At 36.1% G+C, this 20338-nt stretch overlaps 1 protein-coding gene across 4 annotated transcripts in view; it reads left to right on the forward strand.

Annotated features, from left to right (window-relative positions):
- The window catches only part of anchor (integral membrane protein GPR155 homolog anchor), a 40735-nt gene that overhangs the window by 4838 nt on the left and 15559 nt on the right, over nucleotides 1–20338 (forward strand). For all 4 annotated transcript variants that reach the window (XM_071598902.1, XM_071598903.1, XM_071598900.1 and 1 more), the window contains exons 7-14: nucleotides 3960–4081; nucleotides 5603–5768; nucleotides 7488–7643; nucleotides 7744–7827; nucleotides 8202–8428; nucleotides 8642–8784; nucleotides 13205–13390; nucleotides 14927–15020. In XM_071598902.1, the coding sequence (XP_071455003.1) occupies nucleotides 3960–4081; nucleotides 5603–5768; nucleotides 7488–7643; nucleotides 7744–7827; nucleotides 8202–8428; nucleotides 8642–8784; nucleotides 13205–13390; nucleotides 14927–15020 (1178 nt within the window). The remainder of the gene's footprint in view (nucleotides 1–3959; nucleotides 4082–5602; nucleotides 5769–7487; nucleotides 7644–7743; nucleotides 7828–8201; nucleotides 8429–8641; nucleotides 8785–13204; nucleotides 13391–14926; nucleotides 15021–20338) is intronic.

Below are 20338 nucleotides of genomic sequence, written 5' to 3' on the forward strand. Positions count from 1 at the left end.
CTGGGTGATCTCTACCATCACCTACCAAACCGACCTTCGGGTTGGTTACTGTGCTTATGATTTTTTTATTTTCAAATTTAATGCAACATCTATTTGTTGTGTCACAATGAACAAACATCCATCCGTAGCATCAATCAGAGGCACAATACCTATTTTCTTGCTAAATGGGAACATTTTTTATTTTATTTACATTGATATTTTTTCAAATTTTGGATACTACTCACAATTTGGAAGTAGTGCTTGGTAAATTTATTATTCAGGAGAATGTAGTCTCCCCTATTGTTAATCTCACCAAATTGCCAGTTTGGGAACTCTGAATATGTTGTTTCAAAATATTTAGCTGCAACATTGCCTTATCACTTTAGTGAAGAAGAAATTACTTTTGAGAGTTATGGAAAATTGCTGAAATTGTAGTATTTGTCTTGTCATCAATAAGTAAAATTGAAGCATTGATAAGAATTAATTACCTAATTGATAGAGGAGGACAAGGAGGTTAGTTTTTCAATGATATCCCATTATTTTTCCTTGGTACCTTTGCTTGTAAATACTCGATAATTAATTGTGTGTGTATGTATAGGGTTTATCTGGATACAGGTTTCAACCTGAAAACATAAATTTGTTTCAAAAGTGATAATCGAAAAAAGTACAATGGATGGGTAAAAATCAAGCATATAATAATAAACTTAAATAAAGTTACAATTCATTTGATATGTGGTCCCCAATGACGTTTACTCCTAGATTATGGCTGTGATTTGTTTTGTTTGACATTTTGCCCCTTAAATAGTTATTGTTTGATCTAGCAGTCCTACCTTGATGGAATCCAACTAGTTTTGTTTTGCTAGAATTAATGTTCATTCAGTTCTGGCTTGTCCAATATTCCAAAATATATGAGTTGTTTTGTAATTTAATATTGCCATTAATTGTTTCTATTTCTCAATAAATAATGCAATCATTTGCAAACATCCTGATGGTGCTATTTATAGTTTCTCCTATGTAATTTGCATAAATTACCAATAGCAAAGGTCCTAAGGGCATTCCTTGAGGCACATTTAAAGTTGCATGAAATTCCTATGAATGGACATCACCAACTTCTCACCCTCAGTGATTGATCTGACAAAAAAGAATTGAACAAGTTTGCTATCCTTCCATCGAAGCCTATGTTGGCTACCTTTTTAATAAGAGCCTTATCGTTGACCCCGTCAAACACTTTTGAGGAGTTGATTAGCAATCAATCCATCAATTTGCTTGCCCTCTTCTAGTCCATCTGCTAAGTCCTAATTAAGAGGCGGAAATGGACTCTAACAGAAGTACCCTTTCCGAAAGCCATCCTGTTTATCCCATGACCAGCTCTTTCTTTTCAGGACTTTATGAACACATTCCCTAATCAAATGATCCATAATTTTGCACATAATTCCCGTCAAACTAACTGGTTGATGGGAATTGACATTAATATGAGACACTCTTTTGTAAATGGTAGCAATGATTGACTTTTCCCAGTCATTAGGTACCCTCCATTGTTAATTATAACTTTAAATAAATGATTTAGAAGTCAGATGGGGCAATTCCCCAATTTTTCAGTTAATTCTCCTGCTAGACCGTCAGGACCTCAATGTGTGACAATGGTGTGATATCTGCCTCATTTCTTACCGATGCTACCATTATACTGGTATGTACCCTGCTATATAATTCTTTGAATGCCGAAGCTTTTGACAAGATGTCATCCAAAATGTAGCCTTCGCATTGGAAAGAAATTCTCTAGGGTCTTTTTTCCCTTTGCCTCTCCTTCAAATATACTCATAATGCCCACTCTCACCCTGTTTTTTCAGTTTTTTCAAAAATGTATCCCTGACCCTTCACTTTTCAGTGCTCCTTATACACTTATGTATTAATTTTTATAATTATTTAAATGTGAAGCATTTCAGTTTGTCATCCTGTGAAGCCTTCCCACTATCATTTTCAATCTTGTAGTCCTAGAATGATAATATTCAAGATCAGGGTTTACTTTCAGTTTTTTCATGGGAACTTAATAATTTTTTCCTGCTGTGTGTATGGATTTGAAATCACCCCATAATTCATCCACACTACTCTACCTTTCTCCACCCATTCTTTGAATGCTTCTGCAAGATAATTACCAAAGCCCAACTCGTCCCTTTTGCTATATTACCCACACTTTTCTCAGTTTAAATTTGTGTTCATGTTCATACCGGTGATGGATAAACAGCCTTATGGTCACTGATAAATTTTTGGACATCCAAAAGTTTTTCCCTCCTAGTAGAACCCCTTACTACCTGAGAAAATTTTTCAAACCTGATAAGGTCATTTTTACCCCCCTTCTGCACCTCCCCAGTCCACATTGCGAAGATTCAGATCACCAGCAATAATCCCTTGTTTCTCCTGCATGCCCCCCATCATCTTGTGCACCTCATAATTCCCGCTGCCAATCAAGAATACGTGAGCCCTCTTTTGGAGGTCTATGAACCACCGATACTTTAAGTTTTACCCCATTTTTTGAATTCACAATTACGAAGGTGGTCCCAGAAGTACCCGGCCTGACTTAGATATGGCGGTAGTTATTTGAAAAATATAACTGTAATAGAAAGCATGCAATCTATGAAACATAAGTGTTAAGTTTGAAGACGCTACATTGTTTTGTGTTTGTTTGGCAGCCATCAATAGTGAATGTTTTCAGGGAATCTGTGAAAATGGAGAAAATTGGTCATCGTTATGTGATACAATACTTTTATTTGAAAAGCCTCAGCCCAACCAATATAAAAGCGGAACTGGATTCTACTCTGCTGGGTGAGTCTGCTCCTTTGTTTACAACAGTTCAATATTGCGTAGCAGAGTTTAAACGAGGCCGTATGAGCTGTCAAGACAAGCATCGCATTGGTCGACCAAATGAGGTGACAACTCGAGAAATGATGAAGAAAACTTACAAAGTGATCCTGGATGATCATCGACTGAAAGTGCGCGAGCTAGCAGATATAGTAGGCATTTCAAAAAGTGTGGTACATTGCCTATAAACTGAAAATTTGGACTTGTGAAAACTGTGTGCAAGATGGGTGCTGCGTTTGCTCAAACTCGAGCGAAACCAATGTCCTGAAGATGTTTCGATAGACTGTTTAGCAAATTTTTGCGGCAAAAAAGCAGAATAATACATTTTTTCCAAAATTTTTGTGTTTTCTTTGTTGGTTTCGGGTACTTCTGGTATTACCCTTGTTGCTGAAAATTTTGTAGTTCTTATGTACCCGTGGCAACTGGCATGACATGCTTTCTGTAAAACACATGAATAACCCTCCCCCTCTTCCAACCCGGTCCCTCCTGCAGATTGTAAATCCATTTGAGAAAATCTCATCACTCAATTGTCCAGCCTGGGTTCGATTCTCGGGCAAAGCACTCCGGGCACCTGCGCCTCCACCCAAGCTGCATGATTTTTCTAGTACCAGATCTTCCTGGGAAACCATAACCAGCCCAAGGAAAGGCACTTGCTCCCCTGATTGCCCTAATGTGTGAATTTCACTCGCTGTTGGGCTTAGTACTGAGTGAACTATATCATCACCTACCAAACCGACCTTTGGGTAGATGACTGTGATTTTGGTTTTCTATTAAAATAGCGGCTATTGTTGTTTATGTAGCTAATGGAATTTTTGGTTGAACTTAGAAATTTTTCCACAAATGTTACTTCAGTTCCCTAAACAATAAAACTGCCTTCTACCCATTGGCCTATCACAAATTTATTTTTAATGTAATTATTTGAAACTTAATAAAGATTACTGATGAAAATGTTAAGACTAGTGAAAGTATGGCTTAAATTATAGAATTTTACAGGTTTGCTGTAGCATGTATAGGCATTGTATAACTTAGATGCTAGTTGTTTTTAATTTCAAAAATTTTATAACTTATATGTTGTTGGTAGATGACTTGAAAATAATATTCTATTCCATATCTTCATTGCTTAGGTTCTTGGATCAGCATTTTCTGGCACTGCCTTATTTCTCCTTGGCCTGAGAATGGTGGGAAAGGTTCACACACTTCAGGGAGCTGCTCTTCTTATACCCGGTGTCCTAATTGCTGTAAAACTGTAAGCAAATCTTAATGTTAACCCAGGCACAGGATATAGCAAAAAATGCTGTAAAAATACTTAAATATTTTTAGATAAAAATACTCCTACTTCTTTTAGCTAGAGCATGAACAAATTTTAAGTGGAATTATTGATCTATATTGCTTAAAATCGTTCACTGATTCTGTTGAAAGATCAAAAGTTCTAACTTTTCATAAAAACTATTGGCATTGTTTTAATAACAACCACCTTTTGCTGGAATCCATTTAAATTCCTTATCTTGTATTAGATTTTTATTTTTTTTATGATGCTCCCTGTAGGTATTGCTTGCTCCATCCTGGAAAACTGCTTGTTGTCCAAAACATGTGTTTCTCCAGTGGTACTCTAATCTTCCCAAGGAGCTTAAAGTCTCCATCAGCACCTCTTCAATTAAATCAAAGTTGAAATCCTTTTTGCAATCTAAAAGTTTTCACTCAATTTAGGAATGTCTGTCTACTTAATTCTATATTTTTCTATGTAAAACTAATAATACAGTATCAAATTGTATTATTTTGCTAATGGACTTTAGTACTAACTCTTTACTTGCCTTGTATCTATATTGTCCTTGGGAAATCAAATATATTATTATTATTATTACTGATTCCAAATTAATAATGCAGTTTATGATACATTTTTATATGTTAAGTATGGACAATGTGGAACATTAATATGTATCTTCACAACGAAGTATGAATGGAACTGTAACGATCTGCATAATTCTCTGCAAGCTGCCGCAAGGGCTTGTAGTGGAGGGTCACCACCTTTATAAAAGGAACATAACCGCACGCAAAATTATACCCATGGTGACAAATACATTCATGCAAAAATCCTTTCCACTGTATATGTATGGTTGGCATTTGTGAATCATTTACCAGGGGGCTAACTTCTAACTTATTATGTAGTTTGACTAAATAAGTTTCTTTAAGGGCATGCTGGCTAATTCATAGTTCACAGTGTGTGTAAAGGGGAATGTAGTGTAGTAATACTTTGATTTAAAAAGTTTCATTGAACCTATGATTCTCTGAGGTGGGAATTTCAGTATTAAACTAAGTTTCAGTACAATGCAACAATTTCAGAGTGTAAAAATCATTCGCCTTGACTGGGATTCGAACCCAGATCCCTCAATATCTGGTCGAGTGCTTTAGCCACTTAAGCTACTGAGGCTTATTTATTGTTGAGGCATACCTACCGAGGCATTTACTGTTGCGGTATCTCCCGCAGTTTCTTTGGAATAAGTTTCAGTAATTGAAAAAATCTAATTTAGTATAAATATCATTCCTAGAACTTATGTTTTTAATTTTGAATTCAGTTCTGGTACTAGTTTTAATGATCAGTGGAACCAGGAATTGAAGAATGGAACTCACCTACCTCTGGTACATATGTTTACAGGGCGCATGAGTATTATTGGTATTTTGATATCTTTTGAACAGTGGTTTACTTAGTGTTATGTGGCATATAATCTTTGGTACTGATTGTATCTTTCTTGATTATTTTTTTAAACAGTTTAGCACTTCCCTTGGTGACACGAGAAGTCATATCCATTTTGCATGCTGGTGTTAATTCATCTGATACTCTGGACTTGAGCACGTATGGGTTTCTCTATGGAACTTTCCCTGCTGCACCAGGTGTCTTCGTTTTTTCCACGCAGTATGCTTTGGATATTGATTTGGTGAGAAATATCCCATTTAATTCTTACGTTATTTAAATGTTTGAAAATTAAAGTGTTAAATTAAATCTATTTCAGTCATAAAAAAGCTGTAAATATTATCAATTTGATTAATGGTACAATAAATTATGGTTTAGTTTGTTTACAGCGCTCAACTAAAGTTTGTGTGTGTGTGTGGCATATCAGATTTTTCAGTTTTTGGAACTTTTCATAGTAGTAGTAGTAGTTTTGAGGGGAGGCGACCGACAGCTAAGGTCATTTGCGCCATAGGGGATGGATAGGAAAGGATGAAGGGTGGAGAGAAACCCGGCGTCGGCATTAGCCTACTCTTAACGAAAGGCGCCAAGGGGTCCGCAGTTTAACGTCCCATCCGACGGACGGCGTACTCACTCAAAGTGCCCTCCACAAAGCACCTCAAGTAGGGATCGAGATACCTATGAAAAATATTCAACACCGCCGGGATTTGAACCCGCGCCCTCATGGTGGGAAGCCAGTACGTTAGCCCCCGCACCATCTCGATCCCCCGGAACTTTTCATTCTTGGTATAATGTCCCAAGTACCTGCAGTGTCAAAGCAACATAAAATTGAATGAAAAACATTTGTTAGTAATTTAGAAATTCCTTCCTTATCCCATAGATATGTTTTAATCTTTTGTTCCCATTAAGTAAGTGCACATGGAATGTCACCCTTTGCTGGGTGTGATCTTAAGTTTTCAAGTTAGATCCTGAAAATCTTCGAACCAGGTAAAGTGGAAGTCTACATTAGTCTGAAATGTCTTTTTCTCATGTAATATTAATGTCACAGCAACAAGATTGGTATCATTGGAAAGAAAATTCATTTTCTGTTAATTTTCTCAAGGAATAATTTTCCATAACTTAGATCAAAAAATGGTGAGAAGGAAAAATGATTATTGATCAAAGATATGTTGGGTGTTGATTAAAAAAGAATAAATGACATTTGAAATTTCACATAATTTCTTTTTCTTCATTGCAATAATAAAAAAACATTAATTCTGTTCAATGCAACAATTTCAGAGTGTAAAAATCAATCGCCTTGACTGGGATTCGAACCCGGATCCCTGAATATCCGGTCGAGTGCTTTAGCCACTTAAGCTACCGAGGCGTCCTCTTAAACTCTGAAATTTTGGGGCTTTTAAAGGAACTAGATGTTGTGGCGAAATGCCTTACATACAATGTCACAGGCATTCGTATTCGTACGCGAGGCGCCACAGTCCACGAGGTTAAAGCCAACTTTAAACACTTATGGTGTTTTCACTTTGACAAATTCCAAAGAAACTGCGGGAGATGCCACAACAGTAACTTTTAACTGAGTCTCTGCAATTGTTGCATTGAAATGCACATTAGCAGATGACTCCGTTAAAAGTTACTGTTGCGGCATCTCCTGCAGTTTCTTTGGAATTAATTCTGTTGTTTGATGAAATCAAACATAAATGTTACTTAATGTGCGTACAAATGTAATGAAATAAATCCAATGTTACAAGTTATTTCTGTATTTCCCTCAATTTTCCTAATAACAGTGACCTGGGAAAATATCTGTCATGTTGTCCGTGGATAAATGAAGGCTGAGCATAATGACCTCATCAGGTCAATTACTACTACCTTTTTATTAGTTGTCACTTTCTTCTCCGGATGCGACGGCTGTTTTGATAAACTTGCTTTCTTGGTGAGATGTCACAGATGGCCTTTTTCTATTTGTTGTTAGATTGCGAGCTCAATGGTTGCTTGCACCTTTATATCAGCCCCTCTGATGTTTGTGTCGGCAAAAATGATTACCATCAACAAAATGGACCCAGCAGATTATGCAAATGAGTTGGAATTTTTTACATTTGATGTTGCACTTATAGGCCTTATATTTTCTGTAAGTAATGGCATTCAATTTTTGGACAGTTTGTTTTGAAAATAGATAATGTTGACCTTAAAAAAATAGCATGCTAATAGGAAGTAATTTTAAATTTCAGATCTGGGTGCTGGCTGTTTTTTTATTAAGTAAAAAGTTCCACAGGATTCCACATAAGATTACAGCATGCCTTGTAGTATCCCAGGTGAGAAAGAATTTACCAACAGGAAAGCAGGTGTAACCCAGAGTTTGAATTATTGGACAGTAGATCCTCATGTAGTGATATTAATTCATTCTGCGGGACCAGTCATTGGGTGGCAATATTGTATGGTGGACCCAGTGGTACAAATTATCACTCCCTATTTTCTCCTTAAGGGATTGGCTATTCTTTCATGCCATCATACCTAATAAAATTTTTGGAATAAAGAATGTAGACTAATGGAGTGTTTTTTTGTTAGATTTTGGATATGATCATTCTTAATTTTGACAATGTTCACTATAATATTCTATTTGATGAGAAATAAATTTATGTTTTGAAAAGGTACCTTATTTACTTAATGACTTATCTTTTTATTTAAGCTTCTCCTCTGCATTGGCGTAGTCATATGGTGGTCTTTGCCAGTCAGTGCAAGTGCAGATAAAACACATCATTGGGCCACTGTAATTCAATTTGCATTGGTGGCATTGGGCTCATATTCATCCCGACTATGGACGGCCTTTCTTGCCATCACTCTTTTACTATTGCAGTGTCGCAGTCTGTGTTTTGTTTTGAAATTACAACCATTCTTTGTAGCTATAGGATGGGGGTAAGTTTTTAAAATTCATGTTGAATTAAATTTAATGCTGAATTAATCTTTTATGAAGCAATATTAGTGTTTTATATCTGTGGGTTATTTTAGGATTATGAATATGTCATTATTGAAATTTACTGGACAATTGTTTGCACTGTAGAATTTTTGTGTTTGAAAATATGTATGTTGAATATGAGTGTGTTTATATAATAGATATCTGATTTTTAGGATTCCTGCTGTTGTTGTGGTCATTTTACTGATAACCGAGAATCCAGTAATGCCTCCTAATATGCATAGATTAGACCCAAATTTTTTATTTGGTGAAGCTCAGGCAATAGTATCTGTGTTTTTCCTGATTGTTTCATTTGTTGGTAAGTTAATTTGCCAATTACCTCTTTTTTCATTAATTTATAGTCTAAATTTCCTGTAACATAATTGGCCTAGGTGATAATAATTCGATGCTGCCCAAAAAGAAGCATAGTTTATACAGAATGATGCAAAGTTTTGAAATACTTACCATCATATTTCTTTCATAGAAGCAAAGAGTTCGTACAGTTGAAAATAACAATTTTTTCTTATAAGCTCTTAGAATTTGTGCATGGTAATACTCGTATTCTGCTTAATATATTCACTCAAGTCTTTGGATGGTTGAAGCTACTGAAAAATGAAAATCTCTAATGAACTTTTTCAGAAATAATGTTGAGTAATTATTTATGATGGAAAACATCAAGAGCCACCATATTTTTCAGGTCACTATTTCCTATCACTATATTTTCTAAATTGTTGATACTTATCTATACCCATCAAAATTGAAATGAAATTCGCTGCCCTTGTTGGTTACTCACAGAATACTGCATCACTCATTTCAGTATAAAATAAATTCTGCGAAAACTTTATTTGATATCAGTTTGTTGTAGTTTTTTAATTTTACCCATGATATTTTCAAATAGCAAAGTATTTAATCTTAAAGTTGGTCTGCTCAATGGACTCATATTTATACTTAGCGAACCTGTATATATATTTATTGTGATAATATGTGTGATGAGTAATGCTCCATCTGATGCCCCACAAACCTCTTGAACCGCAAAACGCAAAAGACTCAGTTCAACACAGGGACCTAGCATATATATATAAAAATACCAGGAGACCCAACGAACTTCGTACCGCCATTCTATCAATGAAAACGTTAGTTACACCATCTCTGACTAATATCAAAACTACCAAACATTTGATTGCTGTTAATAATTTAAAATTTTAAAAATCATTTACTATTAATTAATATCGCTACAACTGTTCCTGAGTTATAAATGACATTACTAACACAATTTTGGGTTGCGGTAGTCCAGTGGGTAGAGCGTTGGACTGCTGACCGGAGGGTCCCGGGTTCGATTCCCGGGCAAGGCACTCTGGGCACCTGCAGCTCCACCCAAGCTAAAGTGATTTTTTGGGTACCAGGTCTTCCTGGGAAACCATAACCGGCACAGGGAAAGGAACTGGCCCCCCTTCTCTGATGTGTGAATTTTCACACGCCGTATAGGGCTTAGTACTGGGTGATCTCTACCATCACCTACTAAACCGACCTTCGGGTTGATTACTGTGTTTATGGTTTTTTAACACAATTTTGATGTATGTATACATGCATATACATACAACCCAACCCAATGCAACGCGACCCCGCCTGACCTGACCCCACCAAACCTAACCCAACCCAACCTAACCCAACATAACCTGACCCAACTGGACCCAACTGGACCCAACTGGACACAACCGGACCCAACCCCACCCGACCCCACCCGACCCCACCCGATCCCACCCGATCCCACCCGACCCCACCCGACCCCACCTGACCTGACCCAACCAAACCCGACCCAACCCAACCCGACCAACTCATATTTAATGAAATGATATGTTACTATATTAATGGTATGATATTTTATAAAACAATATTACAAAAGGATATTTAGATATTTTTACGATATAATAATGGTTGTTCTGCTATTCTGGGCTGAGACGAAATCAAAACACCAATTTTCATTTAAATCTACAATACGTTACGATATCCTCCGATACGGTAATTTAACGTTATTTTAATGCTTATTCCGCTTTTCTGCCCTGAGACCACATATGTATATATATATATATTTATATATACTTATATATATGTGGTCGTATATTGTGTTAGTTACACCATTTATTTCTCGTGAACGGCTGATACTATTTTCATGATGTTTAGTTTTTTCAATTTGACTCATTCCAGAATAGCAGAGTAACAATTAAAATATCATAAAAGTATTGTAACGTAAAATATTGTATCGTATTGTCAATTTTAACAATATATGGTTTTTCAGATTCATCTCATGCCAGAATAGTAGAATAACCATTGAAATATCATAAAAGTATTGTATCGTAAAATATCGTAAAAATATTGTATCATAAAATATTGTATCATATCATAATTATGTATCATTAAATATCTAATCGTATCGCTTCATTGAAGAAATGTCAGCATTGGAAGCAAGGGGACGTGCATTTGGATCACCAGGAACCTGGTGATCGGAATGCACGTTCTACTTCAGAATGCTATTCTGGTTGAGATGTGGTCAGCCACTGTCGTTGAATTTCTCTTTCCACCAACCATACCAAAACATTCCGAGACGAATGACGCAAAAGAATAGTTAGCATTAGAACTTGCATTCCGATCACCAGGAACCGCGTCACCTTGCTTCCGACCCTGAAATTTCTTCAATGAAGCGATACGATTAGATATTTAATGATACATAATTTTGATTTTTTTTAAGGTAATCTACCGGTTAAGGTAGGTTTTTGGATGGACACAACTACCAAACAAACATGTTATTACTCCTAACAAAACACAAAATCCATCATCCTACTCTATATCAGGTCCCTCTTCATCTCTGAGTACTTTCTTCCTCCCTTCATCCCATCCAACATTCCTATCCTGTTCCTTCCCTTTCCTCGTTTGCCTAACATTCTCCCCTCTATCACAGTCTTCTACATACCACTGCTGGTCGATACCCCCTTCATCCACTTTTCCTGCCTCCATAACCAGGATGTATTTGCCTGTTTCGTAGACTTTGAAAAAGTGTTTCATAGAGTGAATTGGGAAAAACTAAAAAGTATATTGCAGAAAATAGGAATAGATTGGAGGGAAAGGAGGCTAATCCGCAACCTATACATGTCTCAGACTGCTCAGGTGGGAGTGGGGAACGGGGAGTCCAGATGGGCAGTGTTAGGAAGAGGTGTAAGACAGGGTTGCCCATTATCACCGTTGCTGTTCAACCTTTATGCAGAGGAAATGATTAAAGAGGCATGGGATGAACTGGAGGTAGAAATGAAAGTGGGTGGGGAATTCGTAAAATCAGTTAGGTTTGCTGATGACCAAGCTTTAGTTTGTCGGTCAGCCAAGGGGTTGCAAGCATTGCTGAGTGAATTGGAAATTCATTGCGACAGGTATGGAAGCAGAATCAATATTAATAAAACAAAGGAAAAGGGATAGGAACACATATTAAGCATGAACACATTGGAGGCGGGAAAGGCAGAATCAGGCAAATCATGAGTGTAAAATCCAATGTGTTTGTCCTTTATGTGTGTTCCTATCCCTTTTCCTTGTATGTATTTCTATGTGAATGAGTATTTATAGATACATACATATATATGTATATATATATATATACATACATATATATATATATATATATATATATATATATATATATATATATATATATATATATATATATATATATACATATATATATATATATATACATATATATATACATATATATATATATTTTATATATATATGTATGTATATATATATATATATATATATATATATATATATATGTATGTATATATATATATATATATATATATATACATATATATATATATATATATATATATATATATATATATATATATATATATATATATATATATATATATATATATATATGTATGTATATATATATATATATATATATATATATATATATATGTATGTATATATATATATGTATATATATATATATATATATATATATATATATACATATATATATATATATATATATGTATATATGTGTATATATATATATATATATATATATATATATATATATATATTTATATATATATATTTATATATATGGTGTATTTTTTGTAAAATTTTGAAGTTTATATCTCTCGTGTCCTATATATATGTGTGTGTTAATATGCAGCAAAATCTCCTGACAAATACATGCATTATTATTACTTGATGTCTATATTATGACTGCAGTAGGAATAACAGAGGCTGAGTGCTAAATGCAAGGGACAGAAAGTATCAAGTGATTTTAAAAACTTTTTCATAGTGTTACCATGCTTCAAGTAGTATAATAGAGATAATTGGTGGGAGGTAGTCATGAGATAATTGTTATTATTTACATTAGTTGATATGTTTTGCATCTGTCAGGTTGAATTTTCACGTTTTAATATTGGTTATCATCATTCACCTGTGGTGTGGTTAACTGATATTTGCTTGAAGCGCATCCTCAGTTAAACCATAATTATTGTAATGTATCTCACTGAATATTGGAATGCTTATGATTAGAAACAAAATGGATGTTAACATTAATAAAAATAATAAATGCCATCTAAACAGCTTTAAGATACATCATGAAGTTTTTGTGCATTTTTTTTGAGAAATTAGTTTCCGTCGATGTAAGTTGCTATATATATTATTGTATTTTAACTGTTTTTTTCATTTAAAGTTGGTTCTTTCAGTGACAATTGGATGCTTAGTGCTCCATCAGAGGTACAAGAAAAGGTATGCAAGATACCTTTCACTTGCTCAAGAAGTGAGCGGTAGTGTACAAGGCCAACCATCCACTCCTCCAGATGAACAAGCGTCGCCTCAGTTTATGAGAAGAAGCATCAACGCTACACCAAATTTAGAAAATTCAGGGACTGGTAGGAACTCAACATTTTATTGATTAACCATCATGTTATTTGGGAGTTAAGGCTATCAGACATAATGGAAAGAATGTAGCCTATATGCTAGCCATCGCTAATTTATCTGTTATGAACTTGATGGGAATTGAAAACAAGATTTTGGTATCTGTTCATGCATGGTCTCATTGTTGTGAATCAAGGCATATCCCTCTCTGAAATATTGGGGGTGTAATTTTATAGAGTTTATCCTGGATTACCTCAGTTGTGCACATAATTTGTGTTCCTACATTCATATTAAATCTTTTTCAGAAAGTCTAATAGCCATGTCATATTGAAAATGTATGCCTTGGTCCCTGATTTGATAACTTGTTCAGCAGAATCAGTCATTTTGTGATAATATTCTAAAGAGAATTCAATGGTGCATTTATTTGTGATGATTTGCTTTGTCACAGAAGTGTAACTTATTTTTTTTACTAAAATAATTGTTGAGTGGGGTTTCTATACTGTGAGGATGTCACTCTGTAAGGACTTATGAGGAAAAAAGTATACCTATTTTTGAGACTTACGTAAATTCCTATAGTGATATTTACATGGAAATAATATCCCAAGAAGGCAAAACTTATGTGCATTATTGTGACTTGCCATTCTTTTAAGGCTCTTGCAATCAGTGTAATATCTATTTAAAAACACATCACAGCAAATGCTTTTATTTTGCTCTAGTTTGTCCAAAATAGAGATTAGGGTGAATTTGATCATTGGCAAGGGCACCTCAGGTCAGCTCACTAGGAGTCCTTTTAATGAGTGACTCACAATTAGTGGGAGAACCATTTTTCAGGCACAGTAATTAATGAAACGGGAGAAGGAAAATATGGTATACACCGCAATAGCTGGTGATCAGATGTGAATGATTACCAGCATGATATTCAGGATTAATGGTGATGACAGCTCTCAAATCATGTTAAAATATAACATTTCCAAGGATCCTTGCAATATAAGTATATTTCTTCATCTATTGAGCCAATAACCTTCTTCTCAAAATTCTACCTAAGTGATTTTACCATAGTGTGAACCTATTGTAAAGTGAGGCCCCACTGTACCTAAATGATGAGTGTTTTTATTACAAAAAAATAGGAAGAATTGTCTTAAGTGTTTTGCATCCATTGGAGGGAAAATTTCTCTGTTCAAAACCTGATGATATTCTTAGATTCACTTGATAGATTTTACACATATGTTTGAATTTTCCAATGAACCATTCTCAGGGATCCTTCTATTTCACAGCTAAGGATTACATTGTTCACTGATTGTCATTAGCATTTGTATTTCAACGTTGATGTAAGCAATGTTATCAAAAGAGATATGAACTTGTGGTTTAAGTAACTTCTCAGATTATTTTCCGTAACTTATATTTTCTTCTGTATAGTACTCAGAATGGTTCGATATGTCTGAATTATCTAGTATCAGGCAATTTTTAACTTAATAATTCCTATAGAAACTTTTGCTTTTGGTTTTCATAATGTGAGGTTATGGTTTAGTTTTATTCTCTGATGATTTCAGGTGCTGTAAGGAGAAACAGAGTGGTTGATATAGAAGATTTAGGTGGAGGCAGTGCAAAAGCCTTCAGAAGGATACTTTGTGGAGAAGGTGGCATGTGTGTACTATTTTCATTTGTGTTTTCACTAATCTAGATTTTCCTTTGATTTCAGTTGAATATCTCTGGTTCACAAAGGAATCAGAAACTTAGGTGTTGTAGAATAATAAGGCTTAAATTTGGACCTAAATGAGTTGGTATGATCATAGTTCTCATCAGAGGGGTTTTTGTGGTTCACCTTGACCAGGGACCAGTAATGTTAAATTTATAGATGCACAAATGAAATGGTGCTTGCATTCTTCAACATTTTGTACAATCTGCAAACCTAAGCAATTGCAAATCCCCCCATGGCATGCAAGGGCATTGCAAATCCCCCCATGGCATGCAAAGGCATTGCAAATCCCCCCATCACATGCAAAGGCATTGCAAATCCCCCCATCGCATGCAAAGGCATTGCAAATCCCCCCATCACATGCAAAGGCATTGCAAATCCCCCCATCGCATGCAAAGGCATTGCAAATCCCCCCATGCAAGTAAACATTCATGCTTTCAGTTTCCACTTTTTGAACTGATTTTTATTTATTCTGCCTGTTTTATTCACTCAAAATGTATGTGTAGTAACCATTGTCATCCAAAATAATGCCCAGGTATGTGAAATGCTCGACATAATCTGGTTTATTTCCTCCTACTTTATTGTTCAATAAATCTTCCTAATTCTTTAAAATATTGTTACATACTTTGGTTTTCTTGTGGTTAAAATTGATTCAATATTTTTTACTTTTGTAAAACACTCAATTATGACTACAATTAGTTGTTCATCTGTTAGATCTGTTGGTTAACTTATATTTTACTTGACAACGTTTTGAATACATGTTTGTCATTAAGTATAAAAGCCTAAACTAACTCATAGACTAAAATCTTAATAATTATGACAACAAGATGTCTGTGCTGATTGTATTTACTTCAGAATTGAACACCCATATTGGCTGATATATTTATATTCACCATTGAAATATGATAAATTAGCTGTATTAAATGGGGGAGCTATGGTAGTAGTTTTAGGGAAGGTGACCTACAGCTGAGGGTATTGCTGCCAGTAAGGATGGTTGGGAAAGGAGGAAGGGTTAAGAGAAACCTGGCGTTGGCATTAGCCTACTCTTATCGAAAAACACCAAGGGGTCCACAGCTTAAAGTCTCAACCGACGGATGGCATATTCACTTAAAGTGCCCTCCCTCAAGTAGGGATCGGGATACCACTAAAAAATATCTGCTGCCTCCAGGATTTGAATCCAAGCCCCCATGGTGTGAAGCCAGTACCTTAGCCATGGCACCATCCCAATCTCAGGGTAACCAAACGAGGTCTGTTTAAAAGTATTGCGACCTTTGTGTTTTCATGAATATCTATTTTGTCCCCTTCAAAGTAATCCCCATTAGATATTATACACTTGTGCCAACGTTTTTTTTCCAATCCCTGAAGCATTTCAAAGGATCATTTTTTGTGATCTTGTTCAGCTCCGCTTTAGTCTTTATCTCGTCAATGGTAGCGTGCGTCAATGGTCGTCCTTTCATGGGCCACTTCGGTTTCGGGAACAAGAAAAAGTCACTGGGGGCCAGATCTGGGGATTATGGTAGCTGCAGCATCATTAGTGTGTTGTTTATGGCCCAAAATTCGTGCCCAAGCAATGATCTGTGAACAGGGGCGTCATCATGATGCAAAAGCCAATTATTGTTCTTCAACGAATCCGGGCGTTTGCTTGGTGTGCATTTTGCATAACTTGCGGGTAATATTCTTTATTTACCTTTCTACCCTGTGGCAAGAACTCATGATGCGCCACACCCCGGCAATGGAAGAAAACTGTAAACAAAATTTTCACATTCGACTGAACTTGGCGTGCTTTTTTCGGTCTTGGCTCGTGCTGCAGCGTCCATTGGGATGATTGGGAGTTATGGAGTTTCCACGTCATAACAGTAAACCCATGAGTCATTACGACCCTCTGGAGCAAACTTGGGTCGTTGCGGACAGAGTCCAACGCAAGTCCATCAGCAATGTTAATGGGTTGCTGTTTTTGGTCAAAATTGAGCAATTTTTTTTGTATGGATTTCGCGGCGACCTGTGTCTTGCCAAAACCATTGGTAAAAATTGAATGGCACGAGCAAATTGATATGTTTAGGTCCTCAGCTACTTCCCTAATGGTGATATGATGATTGGCCAATGTTATTTTCTTAACTTCATCAATGTTTTCACCTATTGTTGACGTGCTCAGGCATCCGGCACGCTCCTCAACGTTCACATCTTCTCGGCCCTCTGAGAACACCAATAATCGTTGCTTCAGTCCAAGGTAGCCTCTCCATATGCCAGGGTCAACATTTTGAATATGTCTGTGCACTTATTTTTGTTTTTAATACAAAATTTGATACAGATTCTTTGATCCATTTTTTGGAACAGGCAAAAATCGAAGACAAGCCAATATACTTCCAAGTCAAAACAGCTGTCAAACTGAGAATTCAAAATGGCCGAACATTTTCGGCATAAGCGAGAGACATAAGTACCAATAAAACACCACAAAAAATTGAAAATCAAATATACGTAACCCACGACAACTCAAAATTCGCCATAGTTTTTGAACAGACCTCGTATAATTATATGATCAACAGACTGAAGACATATAATGAAAACATTCCCCACCCCAAAAGTCATGAAAATTCTTGAAAATACCACACTGAAATCTGCAGTCCAGAGTCGGCAAAAATTTAAAGGGGTCAATGTTGACACTTTGATGGTGGTAATTAAAAAAAGAATAATGGTTAATGTTCTTCAACCTCGTAGTATATGGATTTTTAATTCAGGGTGGCCAGCCATCCTTAGAAACTGGGAAAAAACTAGGAAAGGCAAAAACCTTGAAAAACCCTAGGAAAAAAACAAAGTGCCAGAAACTGGAATATTTATTTATTTATTTATTTGCCTGAGGATCTGGGTACATTCATGTTCCAAGATATACGGCACGTCAAAGATCTTAACATAAAATACAATACATTGTTACATATTCAGAAACTCATCAATAGTGTAGAATAAGTGTAGCATGAAAAAGTCCCTCACTTTGAATTTAAAGGTGGACATTTTTTCTGTGCTCTTGATAACCAGAGGAAGGTTATTATACAATAAGAGTCCCATGTTATGGGAGGAAAAAATATGGATGATTAATGTAACCTTTTTAGAAGCATAGAAAGTGGACACTAGAAGGAAAAGTGATTTGATTCAATGTAATATGAATGACTAATATAGCAATTTTTATTGAATTCTTTCAATATGTTATGAATTCTGCAGGAAGGTAAAGAGTAATGCATCACATTAAAGAAGCATTCATGGAGTAAATCAATCAAGATGCATGTTGCAAAATAACTACCTGACAACAGCTGCACTGCGATTGGGTTGTAATTGTGGGGCATTCACTTCTTTTGATGAAAATACCATGTTATATAAATAATCCTACGTAAGAATGATTTCTTTTCACTAACCTTTGGTGTCTCTTGGTATTCTCCTGTATTGTCAGTTGTTCACAATTATTGTTTTCTGAATGCCTAGAGTAAAAAAAGAGCTAAAGTGTTGAGTCAAGGTTAAAATTCATCTCATTGCTTTAAAAAGTCAAAATTCCATTGTAAAACCCCAAACCTAATTGCTAGGTATTCCCCATAAGCAGGATTTTTATTTAGGTGGACTATCAATTTTTTTAAACAATGTGTTTTTATTGATTCGTTACATACCCATAAATATCTATTCTCCATGGAAGTATGCTGCAATATTTGCCCGTGTAAATGTAGCAATATTTGTTGGTTTACAACGGGGATACGAGTTTGCAAAAATGGTAGCACAAAACTTTGATGAAAAAAGGATTTTTTATCTTTGAAAAAAAACCTGGAATTAGAAGTCATCTAATTGCTGGTCACCTTGAAAGTTATTATTTCTTGAATATTACTTTGAGTACTTGAATTTCTTGTATCATGCTCTGTGAATACCTACATGCCAGCAATTTATGCCTCAAAAATATGTATGTGTGTAATAAGTCTTTGTTGACTCAAAAGGCATAATCCACACAGAGTGCTTTAGGCTCAAGTACAAACATTGAAAGGTTAGTCTTACATGTCGTCTCGCACCACATTCATCTTGGCTGAGTGTCTGGCTAAGCACAGGGTGGCAACCCTCCCCCAGACACCATTATTTTTTCAAGATGGCGCGTCATGGTGACGAAAGTCTGCGTAGCTCCTGTGTAAAGGTTGTCCAACGAGTGGACCAAATGGTTTCCTGTGATATTTGTTCGTGTATTTTTCATTCTAAGTGCACGGGCCTCTCTGATGTATGCTTGCGAGCACTAAAAGACAACAGAGACATTTTTTGGAAGTGTTTAAGCTGTCGGATATCCAAGGTCTCGTTGTCCAACATGGGGGCTGATATTCAAATGCTGAAGAGTGATTTGGCTGGCTTAAAGGCGTCCGCGAGACCTCCTTTGGTCTCGAAACCACGGTGGATGCAATTATCCCACTCGGCTCCATTGGTGAAAAAAGGTACCTTCGTAGATGCAGTGAAGAATGTTCCCGGCGATGTTGCCTTAGCCGGACCAAGTTTTAAAAACAAGATGTGTAGTGATAGTCATAAACCTCAAATGGATACGTTATCCGTGCATTGTAGTTCTGATTCTTCCTCGAAGGTTGAGGGTGCATTGGTAGTTGATTCTAAATCGTCTTTTAGTGACTCGAACGACAATGATGGTTTTATAGAGGCAAAGCACTTGCGAGCAAGGCGCCGTAAAATCATCCACGGAAAAGTGAAGGACGTTAGTGACTGTCCATTTAAGGGTACATTCAAAAAATGTCATATTCATGTGTGGAAAGTTCAACCAATGACCACAACGGAGGATGAAATACGATCTTTTCTGTCTGGATCCGTGAAAAGTGACCTAGAAGTGGTGAAACTTGAAGCTAAGGGTGAATATGCTTCCTTCCGTGTCTCCGCAGCGGATTCACGCAAAGAATTGCTTCTTAGTGAATCTTTCTGGCCCGAAAATGTTGCCGTTAGGCCATTCTATTTCTCTCGAAACCATACTTCCTCCAGAGAAGTCTCAGCGAGGGACTGTATCACAACACAAGTTGCCGATGCTGCTGCTGTCATTACAGACGCAAGCGTTGAGCCTACAGGCAACTCTCTATCAATTAACTGCTCGTCTGCCCAAGTAAAGCGTATGATCACCCGAAACTATGGCACGGCCTCCGCATCGAAAGAGGAACCTCACAAAATCGTGAAAAATTTGATCTGACTAGGCAACAGGAAACCTGAGAGGATTTTCCCCATCAAGATCTTGCATTTAAATATTCAATGTGCTAGA

Source organism: Hetaerina americana, unplaced genomic scaffold (genome assembly GCF_022747635.1).
Source record: "Hetaerina americana unplaced genomic scaffold, ioHetAmer1.1.p SCAF_10, whole genome shotgun sequence".
In the NCBI taxonomy this organism is placed as follows: domain Eukaryota; kingdom Metazoa; phylum Arthropoda; class Insecta; order Odonata; family Calopterygidae; genus Hetaerina; species Hetaerina americana.